At 37.1% G+C, this 12056-nt stretch overlaps 1 protein-coding gene across 13 annotated transcripts in view; it reads left to right on the forward strand.

Moving 5' to 3' along the window:
- Positions 1 to 12056, forward strand: part of EHBP1 (EH domain binding protein 1) — a 313842-nt gene that overhangs the window by 72500 nt on the left and 229286 nt on the right. For all 13 annotated transcript variants that reach the window (XM_067565220.1, XM_067565223.1, XM_067565221.1 and 10 more), the window contains one exon: positions 1759 to 1812. In XM_067565220.1, coding sequence (XP_067421321.1) covers positions 1759 to 1812 — 54 coding nt within the window. The remainder of the gene's footprint in view (positions 1 to 1758; positions 1813 to 12056) is intronic.

Here is a 12056-nt window from a genome sequence, read left to right on the forward strand (position 1 = left end):
GGGCCCTGATATTGAGACACATTGATGAAGTTCCTTTAAGGTGAGTCAAGGCTTTACACATTGCTAAGGTCTCTGAAGGAAATTGAGTCCATCCTGCTGGATTTTGCAAGAAGGACTGCTCTTCAGCTGTCTCCATAGTATAGTATTTATAATATGTTTAATATGATACTTCTATAAAAACACTATCACAATAGAGGAATCACAATCACTGCCACTAAAGAGATGAATTCTTTAACAGAATAAGTATTCTGACTTCTTCATGTGGAAAGAAGCAAATTTTGGAAATAAATAATCACTAAGTATGCTTTTTCAGCAGTTATTCATGTAGTAAGCTAGTTATTTATAAAGTCATTAATTATATTTGTTCATTTTAGAGAGATACCTTGTCAAGTGATCTCTCAAATCAATTTGTAATGAAGATAAAATACTGCTATACAGTGTTTCCTTAGTTCTTATATATTGGACTTGAATAAAATGTAAAATTAAGAGAAGCCTATGTGGTTAGGAAGAGAATAATTTAAGGTGAGTTGAGAATGAAGGATAATAGAGTCTTGTAGTAGACTCAAAAGAAAAAAGATGATATGGATTAGTAAAGAAAGTAGAAGCAAAATCTCTGTTCAGTTTTATACTTTTATTTACAGTGATAGAATAAAATTGCTTTAATAGATTAACGTTATAGAAGGGATTTAGAGAAACAAAAATGATTAAGGAGCTAAGGGACTGAATTTATGTATAACATAGTCAAATGATGACTATAGGGATATGACATCTATCTACAAGTATTTGAAAGATGTAAACAGTCCTGTGGCAGAGGAATAATTGAGTGGTTCAGGGATTAAAATTAGGGATAATAGGATGCAGTTGAGGAATGAAAAAATCTGAATGTCAGGATAAAATCCTAAAACTGAGTTCTGTTAGTATGAGAAACAATCTCCCAAGGAAAATGGTATAATTTTGCGCTCTCAGAGATATTTAAAACTAGATTGGACAAAGTACTGCAATAGAAAATTTCTGTAGGAAGAATCCTGCATTGTTGTTGGAAGGGGCATGAATTCAGTAACTGTGTCTTTGTCATATCTTAATTTCTAATAACTTTAATGTACATTAGATCACTGAGTTGACATGGAAATAACTCATTCCTCAGAAATTACTGTCTATCATGTGAAGCCCATCATGCATCTTTCTGTGGGTGAAAGTGATCTTATTCCCTGAACAAGAGTTGGCTGAGGAAGAAAGCCATTCTCAAGCAGGATGGATATTGGTGTAACTTGTGGTGATATGAGAGATTCAACCAGATGAGTTGCATTGGGTTCCTTGATCACACAGGTTGTCCTTAGGCATATGGAGATAAGGATGAGGACCTGACTTCTGCTTTTCAAGAGCTACCTGTTTGATCTGGGCCGTAGTTTAGCTTCTGCCTCTGTTCTCTGCACGATGTGGGACTGTCCTAGTTATCAAGAAGGAAAGTGCTTTACAAATTAAATTGAAAAATTGATGCTCCTGAATGAAGGGGTAGACGCATTGGATCTGTTCTGAATGCACCTCTTGTTTATACATGTCCACAGCCAGTTAGAACTCAAGTGAAACTGTTGTGGAGGTATTACCTACTGAAAGTTGTGTGCTGGCTAAAATATTTTTCTCTGCCTCATCTCCATCAAATAAAGAAATCTGAATGAAAAAGTGGCAATGGTGGCTCAATTGCAGTTTCTTATACATGGGTAATTTTTAGATTAATTTAAAGTTGTTGTTTTTTTTCAGGATCCCCATGCTGAGGAATTTGAAGACAAAGAATGGACATTTGTCATAGAGAATGTAAGTCAGAACATAGTCATGTTTTTTCTTTTGTGTGTGTGACACTTAATTACTTTGAAGGTTCATATGACTCATAATAAGAATGTTGAAAAAGAAGTGGGTTAAATTTGAGCTGTTAGACCACAACTAAAACATACCACAATAATAACAATAAAGTTGCCTCATTAAAATAACTGTTGTGTATAAGAACATAAGAACGGCCATACTGGATTAGACAAATGGTCCATCTAGACCTGTATCCTGTCTTCCACTAGTGGCCAATGCCAAGTGCTTCAGAGGGAATGAATAGAACAGGTAATCATCAAATGATCCATCCTGTCAGCCATTCCCACCCTCTGGCAAACAGCAATCCCTGCCTATCCTGGTTAATAGCCACTGATAGACCTATCTTCTATGAACTTATCTAGGTCTTTATTAAACCCCATTATAGTCTTGACCTTCACAACATCCTCTGGCAAGGAGTTCCACAAGGTGACTGTGTGTAGTACAAAGAAATATTTCCTTTTGTTAGTTTTAAACCTGCTGCCTATTAATCTCATTTGGTAGTTTTTGTGTCATGAGAAGTAAATAACACTTCCTTATTTATTTTCTCCACACTAGTCATGACATTGTAGACCTCTATCATATACCCCCTTAGTCATCCCTTTTCCAGGCTGAAAAGTCACAGTCTTATTAATTTCTCCTCATATGGAAGCTTTTCCAAAACCCAAATCATTTTAGTTGCCCTTTTCTGTACCTTCTCCGATTCCAATATATCTTTTTTGAGATGGGGCAACCAGATCTGCACTTAGTATTCAAGATGTGGGTGTACCATGGATTTATAAAGAGGCAATATGATATTTTCTGTCTTATTGTTTATCCCTTTCCTAATGAGTCCCAACATTTGTTAGCTTTTTTGACTGCTGCTGCACACTGAGTGGATGTGTCCAGAGAACTATCCACAATGACTCCAAGATCTCTTTCTTGAGTGGTAATAGCTAACTTAGACCCCATCATGTATATGTATAGTTGGGATTATGTTTTCCAATGTGCATTAGTTTCCATTTAAAAACACTGAATTTCATCTGCCATTTTGTTGCCCAGTCATCCAGTTTTGTGAGATTCCTTTGTAACTCTTTGCAGTCTGCTATGAACTTAACTGTCTTGAGTATTTTTTATGTCATCTGCAAATTTTGCCATATCACTTTTTATCCCTTTTTCTAGATCATTTCTTAATATGTTGAACAGTACAGTCCCAATACAGACAGACCCGTGGGGGACACCACTATTTAACTCTCCATTCTGAAAACTGACCATTTATTCCTACCCTTTGTTTCTTATCTTTTAACTAGTTACTGATCCAGGAGAGGACCTTCCCTCTTATCACATGACAACTTACTTTGCTTAAGAGCCTTTGGTGAGGGACCTTGTCCAAAGCCTTTCTGAAAACCTAAGGATACTATATCCACTGAATCACCCTTGTCCACATGCTTGTTGACCCCTTCAGAGAATTCTAGTATATTGGTGAGGCATGATTTCCCTTTACGAAAACCATGTTGACTCTTCCCCAGCAAATCATGTTTATCTATGTGTCTGATAATTCTATTCTTTACTGTAGTTTCAACCAATTTGCCTGGTGTTGAAGTTAGGCTTACCAGCCTGTGATTGCTGGGATCACCTTTGGAGTCTTTTAAAAAAAAAATTGCGTCACATTAGCTGTCCTCCAGTCAACTGGTACAGAAGCTGATTTAAATGATAGGTTACATACCACAGTTAGTAGTTCTGCAATTTCACATTTGAGTTCCTTCAGAACTCTTGGGTGGATACCATTTGGTCCTAGTGACATATTACTGTTTAATTTATTGATGTGTTCCAAAACCTCCTTTACTGACACATCAATCTGGGACAGTTCCTCAGGTTTGTCACCTAAAAAAAATGGCTCAGGTTTGGAAATATCCCTCACATCCTCAGCTGTGAAGACCAATGCAAAGAATTCATTTAGTTTCTCCTCAATAACCCTATCTTTGGTGAATACTTCTTTAGCATCTCAATGGTCCTGTGGCCCCACTGGTTGTTTAGCAGGCTTCCTGCTTCTGATGTACTTTAAAAAAATGTTGCTGTTACTTTTGTAAGTCTTTGGCTAGCTGTTCTTCAAATTCTTTTTTGGCCTTCCTATTTACATTTTTAAACTTCATTTGCCAAAGGTTATGCTCCTTTCTATTTTCCCTCAATAGGATTTAACTTCCAATTTTTAAAGGATGCCTTTTTGCATGTAACTGTTTCTTTTTCTTTGTTGTTTAGCCACGGAGGCACTTTTTTGGTCCTCTTACTATGTTTTTTAATTTGGGGTAAACATTTAAATTGAGTCTCTATTTTGGTGTCTTTTAAAAGTTTCCATGCAGGTTGCAGGGATTTCACTTTTGACGCTGTATCTTTTAATTTCTGTATAACTAACTTCCTCATTTTTGTGTAGTTCCCTTTTCTGAAATTTAATGCTACCATGGTGGGCTGCTTTGATGTCGTCCCCCACTGTGGCCAGCAGAACCTTTTGTTATTGGTGATAGTGCATTAATATTTTTTTACTCATAATATAAGGAAAGAATCAAACTTAGTCCTACAAAATCAACTTGGATTCTGAGAGTTAACAGAAAAAAGTACCCTTTTCTTGTAAACTGAACATACATGATGGGAAAATTATTGCAAGACAAACATGGAATCCCATGATACCGTTTATAGAGTCACTTTTTATAGCAGATTTAATTACTTGACTACTGCTGGATTGTCTGAATATATCTAGTGAAAACACGGGTGTGTTGTGGGTTGCTTAATAGGACCATATACATCAAGGCAGAATCCATCTGTTGTGCTGCTTAGTGTGCCTAGTGTTCCATTGATTTCAATGTCATGTTAAAAGCATAAAGCTATTTGTCTGGAAAAGGGTCGTCTGCAAAGTAGCTAATTTATTCTCTGGGTTTTTAAATGTCGAGTTTCTATTTTAGTTTATAAAATTGCTAAATTTAGCTGTTGCTAAATAGGATATAAGCTTAGTGATTGTTTATCTGTTGTTTCCTTTTCTCACTTAGTTCATTTTAGTTAAGGAAGTCTCCATCTCCCCTTTTCAGGAGTGCTCCAGAGCTACACAAAGTATTCTGGAAGCAACAATGTCCCTTCAGCGTACTCCTCCTGGTATACTTGGGTTTCCTGGGGCCTTTGGTATAAGTTCTGTCAAAGATTATGGTGGGCACTTCATGCCCTATTGGCTGGACACTACTTTTTTTCCCTTTCATATAGGACAAGAAGTTGTAGTCATGTGCTCTAACATGATATGTTTAGACATAGCCTGAGGAACTAGCAGCACATGTGAGTGGCTCTGCAATTTTATTTTGACTTGGCAATTCCCAATTCAGCCTTATTGCCACCACCACAACCCCTGGCAGTGGCATTGAAAGGGGAAGCAACACTAGGTTCAGTATTCCTCTCCACTCAATAGCTTGTAGCCTGATTGTCATTGGGACAGCCCTGAGATTAAATATGTATAGATTATACTGTTTTTGGAAAAGTCTGCATAGAGGCAGGTATCTCTTTCATTCGACATCTGAGTGAAGTGCCAGAACAGGACACTGGACTTCCTATGTGACCTTGGACAAGTCATTTAGCTGCCTTCTGCCTCAGTTCCCCATCTGTAAAATGGGAATGAATAGTACCTCACTGGGGTGTTGTGAGGATAAATACATTAAAGATTGTGAGGTGCTCAGATATTACAGTAATAGATGCCACACACGTACCCACGATAGATACTTTTGACTATCAGCATATTAAGAGGGACAGAGCAAGGAGGCAGAGAGCCTATGCTAAATCTATTAATCTCCCTCTGGGGAGCCAGTTCTTTATAGGTTTGTGAGATACAAAATTTCAGAAGTTAACTTCTTTTACTCTCATGCACCAAACTCAGTACCTTTGTCTGTCTCTGTCAGGCTCCTTTAGTCTTCATGCTCTGCTTTTCATCCAACTCCAAACTCCACAAAAATACTAAACGTTATACAGAAAGAGGTCTTACATTCATTAAAAAAAAATAAACTCCGCACCACAAATTGCTTTCACAAAAAGCTGTCTAGTCTGAACTCTACTGAAAAAATGGATAGGGCAAAGAGAACAAAGTTAGTGGAGAGGAAATGGCCAGAGAAAAACAAAGCTCATTTTGGTGTGAAGAGGATTTTGGAGCTTGTAAATAATGAACTAGAATATGAAATAATATGTTCTTAGGCAGCTACGACAGACAAATTATCCTGACACTGGACCTAACATTAGTTTGATCACTCTGAAAAGTACAGCTGGGACTTCAGGTATTTGGAAATGGCAAGCATTTTAGGGACAACATGCAATGATGTTGTGTATTGATATTGAGAAGAATTGCATAGGAATAATAATAATAATAAGATATAGGATTGGCTGAAGGAAAGAAAATAAGAATGACTACTATACTAATTTTGAAAATGAACAGCACAGAATGCAAACCCTTGTACTGGACTTGGATTGGTTTGTGGTGTGTTTTTTGTTTGTGCAGGGCTTATTTTGCATTTTATCGTAACTTAGAAACATTAAGTTTGGAGGTTAAATCATCTCCTTGAGGCTGCATAATTCTGATTAAAATTACGGAAATTGTATGCATATCAAGGGGAAAATAGACACAGCTATTTTGCAGTGCCTTTTTTAGGAAGTTCACTGTGAAAATGTACAACTTTTTAAAAATCGTACTTAGTTCTGTCCTTCTGAAATGTCTCATTAGTATGCTCTCTCTCTATTTAAACAAAGAGCTCCTGGACAGCAGTATTGCAAACTTCCCCATGTTTCCCTTTCTGTGTGCCTTAAAATTGCTCTGGACAGACAGGACCGCTTCTGAGGCTGGTGTTTTGACTCAGTTACAATGCCCCTAAACCTATAGCTTCGATTGAAGCTGTTAACAGTGGTTCCAATTAGCATCAGTTGTGCTTCTTTCTTTGTCATATGCACATGTGCCTTTCAGGATTGGACTGAGACTACCAACTCATTTAACACAAGCTACCAAATAGTCATTTGCTTGGTAATGACCAGCCTTTCATGAATCATGCTTGATTTGAGGAGCTAGTCTGGAAGTGAAAGTTACATTTTAAACGATCTCCTGAACTGTCCAGTCCCCAAATTCTGTCTTAATAGCTGGTTTCTCTGAAAAAGGTTATTGAGAGATGCATAAATCTCAGGTACAGTTTTGAGATAGTCAGACTTGAAAGCTATAGGTAAAGCCAAAAAAAACCTGATCTTCTAATATACTTGAGAAGTTGGGAAAATCCTTTTTTAAGGGTAATAGCACCACTCAGTGGTGAACAAAGAAATGTATGTCTGTTTGTTTAGGAAACTAGCAGTTTTATTACCTTGTGCTGATGCTCGCTTACGCTTCAGAATAATTAATTATATAGAACACCTAATTGTTGAATATATTTTTTTAATCTCTCAACTTCCTGGAAAAGAGACTTTTGTATCCTTCTGCCTTTGGACTATTGTCACTGGAAGCAGTCAGAGCTTTGGCCTTTTTAAAAAAGAGAAACATCCTTGACATCTCTATGGAGGAAAGATCATAGCTGGTAATACTGGGACATTTTAGAACGTTTGAATTTCCTGTCTTTTTGTGCAGGTTGTTTCTCTGCCCTCAAATTCTGCAGGACTCTCTTTCCTGGTATTTAGCAGCACCACCACAGAGTGATAGCAAGCTTTGGGCTAGGAAGTTCTTCCACTAGCCAAAGAATCTACATCCTCATATAATACCTCTTTTTAACTCTAGTTCTTGAACCAGAACATTATTCAAATCAGCTAAAATACAATAGCAAAGGATCATTTTGCAACACTTCAGAATGGTAGATCGAGGATCCGTTACCATAGTTCCACTGTGCCCAGTCTGCCATGTCACATGTACTTGGCTTAAATTTGTAGCATCTGTTCTCAGTTGGGTAAGAGTAATAACTTGATTCAAAATTATTCCGGATTCAGAATATTTAATTAGCAGTGAATGTGGTATGTGTGCAACATGGCCCATTGATTTCCATAATTTCACTATAAATAAATGTGTCATAAGCTTTTAATTTAACTTCTATGATTTATCTGATCCATCTCCCTGTCCAGTGCAGGATTTTTCCTTACAGCACTTTTTAATGCTTTGTCTAGTCTAAATTTAAAGTCCCCCAACAAGGAGAATTTCACCATTTTCCTTGGGTAATGATTCCACAGACTAATCCATCCCACTGTCACAAATTTTTCTTAATATTTCAGTCTTCATTTTCATTTTCTCCCCACTCCTTTCTCTCCTTGATGTTTATTTTCTTTGTATATTTATAGATGGCTCTGTTGTCCCCAATTCTACTTTGTTTAGCTGCACTATGAATATTTTGCTATCTGAATTTTTTTCCCCATCAGACAGATTTTCCCATCTCTTTATTTTTGTTGCTTTTCTCTGATAGCTTTGCATGTTGGAGAGTTAGAATTCCATAGCTAGGAATTAGACCTGTACCATACTCTTCAAGGGTAATGGGTCTTCAAGCCATTAAGAACTGATAATTGGTCTATCTTACCCACTCAGTTCAGAGAGCAGTACCAAGTCATCCTTCATTGCAAAACTAAACCAGAGACATATTTTCTCTTGTAGATGATCATCTGTTCCCTCATTTGTATAGTGCAGTTTGAACAGGTACTATATTTCACTCTGTTGGCCGTCTTTCCCTTCATGGTCTAAGTCCTGGCCTTCAATGTTAATTGTTCAAGAGGTGACTTTGGTTGACCTGGGTCATATCTCACGGATCACTTCCTTGGAGAGAGGTTCAAGAAGAGAATTTCCAGTGGAACATATAAATAACAGGGAGGACATAAGTCCATTAAAAACATAATTAGTATCTCACAGTTTAAACTGTGTGTAGGATTTCAGAACTCCTCCCCATCTAAGTGAGAGAACTGTGCATAATTATCCAAGAGAGCTTTTGTCTCACGGGTATTTTCAGCATTTAGAGAATTTTTAAGTAGTGTGCGATCTAATTCATGCACAATTGAGCTTCAGTACAACACTGGCCTTTGTTTAAAACTCCTTAGGAGACACAATTGTAGAAATGTAGTCAATTTCAAATAAAGGCTAGTTATGCAAGGAAAGTGCAACTGAAGTTAAGTACAGGCTGTATTGAATGCTATTTGTAAATTTTCTGGTTGAAGGAGAAAGGGATGGGGGTGGGGAAAGAAGTTGTGAGGCAGAAGTACAAATGGCATTTGTAGTAGTTGCTAAAAGAAACCCCTAAAGACAAATTGGCCCCAGCATTTTGAAAACTTGCATGCATCCCATCTGCAAAGGTGAAGATGGAGAGCCTCCTGTTTGAAATAAATGTAATTCAAATAATGTAAAAAAAAAACAAAAAAACCCAAAACCCTGATTTTTTCCCTTCCTGTTATGTGTGGAATAGTTTCTCTTCCTGTAAACATCATGAGGAAGAAAGACAGGGCTTCCTATGAGGGAAGGTCAACAGCTGCATCATATTCTGTGCTGGTTTTTATGATACGGATAAAAGGCTACTACTAGAATCGATGGTGAGACTGTTAAACTCATGTTGTTTCTGACTTAACAGGTCTTTAGCGTCCTACTCAACTAAGTCCTTTATGATGGTTCCAGATCTTAATGAAGCTGGTAAACATGTAGATCCAAAGCCAAGCCTTCTTAATGTTTTCCTGTGTTCATAGTAGGCCCCTCTGTTTTCCATATTTTGAATCCATTTCACTGATCAGTTCTATATAGGTCCTTAGGCCATGTTCATCACCATACTATCTAAGTTCCTTCCAAATACGGCAGTAGTTACAGTACCATGTGTCTAAATCACGAAAGTGACGGACATAACTGCATCTCTGGCACTGACCTTATTCCTTTTTTATGCAACTGACTTAGATTAATAGATTTCAAAGCCAGAAGGAACCATTGTGATCATCTAGTTTGACCTCCTGTATGACATTGGCCATAGAACTCCCCCAAAATAATTCCTAGAGCAGATCTTTTAGAAAAACATCCAATTTTTATTTTAAAATTGTCAATGATAGAGAATCTACCATGACCTTTGGTAAATTGTTCCACTGGTTAATTACCTTCACAGTTAAAATGGTACACCTTATTTCCAATCCAAATTTGTCTAGCTTTAACTTCCAGCCATTGGATTGTGTTCTATTTTCTCTGAAAAATTGAACAGCCCATTCGTTATTAAATATTTGTTCCCTATATAGGTACTTATAGACTGTAATCAAGTCACTCCTTAACAATCTCTTTTTTAAACTAAATGGATTGAGCTCCTTGAGTCAGTCGTTATAAGACAAGTTTTCTACTTCATTAATTATTCTCGTGACTCTTGCTGACTGACCCCTCTCCCGTTTTTCAACATCCTGCTTGAATTGTGGATACCGGAACTGGACACTGTACTCTAGCTGCAGTCACACCAGTGCCAAATACAGGGGTAAAATAACTTCTCTGCTCCTTCTTGAGTTTCCCATTTATGTATCTGAGGCCTTTTGACCCTTTTGGCCACAGTGAAATTCTTAGAGCTCATTTTCAGCTGATTATCCACCAAGACCCTCAAATCATGTTCAGGGTCACTGCTTCCCAGGATAGGGTCCCTTATCCTATAGGTATGGCCTGCATTCTTTGTTCTTGGATGTGTATCTTTACATTTAGTCGTATTAAAACATATATTGTTTGCTTGCATCTAGTTTACCAAGTGATCCAAATCATTCTGTATTAGAGACATTATTTACCAATGCACCCAATTTTTGTGTCATCTGCAAACTTTATCAGCAATGATTTTGTTTCCAGGTCATTGATAAACCTGTTAAATAGCATAGGGCCAAGACTTCTTCGAGATGCATCTTTGCTATGTGCAGAAAGAGCAGTGCCTTTCACCTTTCAGCCACTGATCCAGTAGGTGAACGAGAAGTGCTTTTTCTTACTTCTCTATCCTTCGCTTGAAAGTGATTTAAGACAGGATGATAAAGAAGAAAATTCTTTCTCTTGAATAGCTTGAAAAAATAACCATTGTGTTTTGTTGATACAACCCTCAAGTGCAGACTCCTCACTGAGGACCCATTCCTGGAAGCGACTGTTCTTTGTATGCTACTATGCCCACAAAAGTTCCATTGAAATTGGGGATCCACACAAGTGCAGCACTGCACCTACAAAAGATCACTTGCACGGTGGAAGCCCAGTGCTGAGCACTGAGCTCTTGAGATGTTCTAAAAGCAAGATCTTGTCCTGGGTTACTTGCAAATATATCCTCTCTACTGATTTTTCTGATGTTCAGGGTTATCCCTTCAGAACAATCGGTTATGCTGTTTTAGTCCACTGGCTTCTAATAAGGTCTTTTTGAAGGTTAAGAGAAGAAAGCTTCATGAAGGGAGACACATCTACCAAATTCATTCCAAATTCCTCTTATCAGAGATGTCAGCCTTTTATGTTGAGAGTGGTTTATAATTAGACCTTAGAAGTGTATCTTTTTTATAAGAAACACCCGTGTTGCTGGATTTGTTTATATACCTTAACCAGCAAGATTATTTTAAAATATTTCTTCAGAAAACTATATCCTGCCAATGCACTGGGCTGAAGAAGATTGTCTCGATAAAAGCTTGTAATGTTCTATGGCACATAAACATAGATGTTGATTGGTTTGAGCTGAAAAGTGAGCTAGCACTCTTTTCTCCCCTCTTACCTATTACTCTCGTATAAATTCCATAAACCCAAACAAGAGTTATAGGTCATGTCAGTGGAGACTTGTACCCTCTAAGGTATGACAGTAAATGGATACAGTCCATAAGTGGTAAAATAAATGACATTCAAGGCAAACAAATTAATTTCTATTTCAACAGATAGCCAAATGTACAGTAGTTCTGATCCATTAAAGGCTGAAATATGGGACAAAACTTCAAAATGAAGGAAACATGAAAAATAATACTGCAGGAGAGTTTTAAAAAATGTGTGTTAAATGTAATGGCATAAAGCACATCTATAATCTTATTTTTGAGATTCAGCACTTCTGTATGATTGTTTTTGAATGCTACAAAGGGTACTATGTCATTCATAGGACTGTAGAGAGACTATATCCCTATCACAAAATGCTTATTGGTTGTATGTAGATACGACAAAACAAGTAAAAATAATAAATAAATAGGGGTAAGGGATGAATAGGATGTGGAAGTAAATTTGGATTTATATTAAGAGATAGTTA

This window comes from Emydura macquarii, unplaced genomic scaffold (genome assembly GCF_026122565.2).
Source record: "Emydura macquarii macquarii isolate MOO-44397 ecotype Brisbane River unplaced genomic scaffold, CSIRO-AGI_Emac_v2 contig_2676, whole genome shotgun sequence".
In the NCBI taxonomy this organism is placed as follows: domain Eukaryota; kingdom Metazoa; phylum Chordata; order Testudines; family Chelidae; genus Emydura; species Emydura macquarii.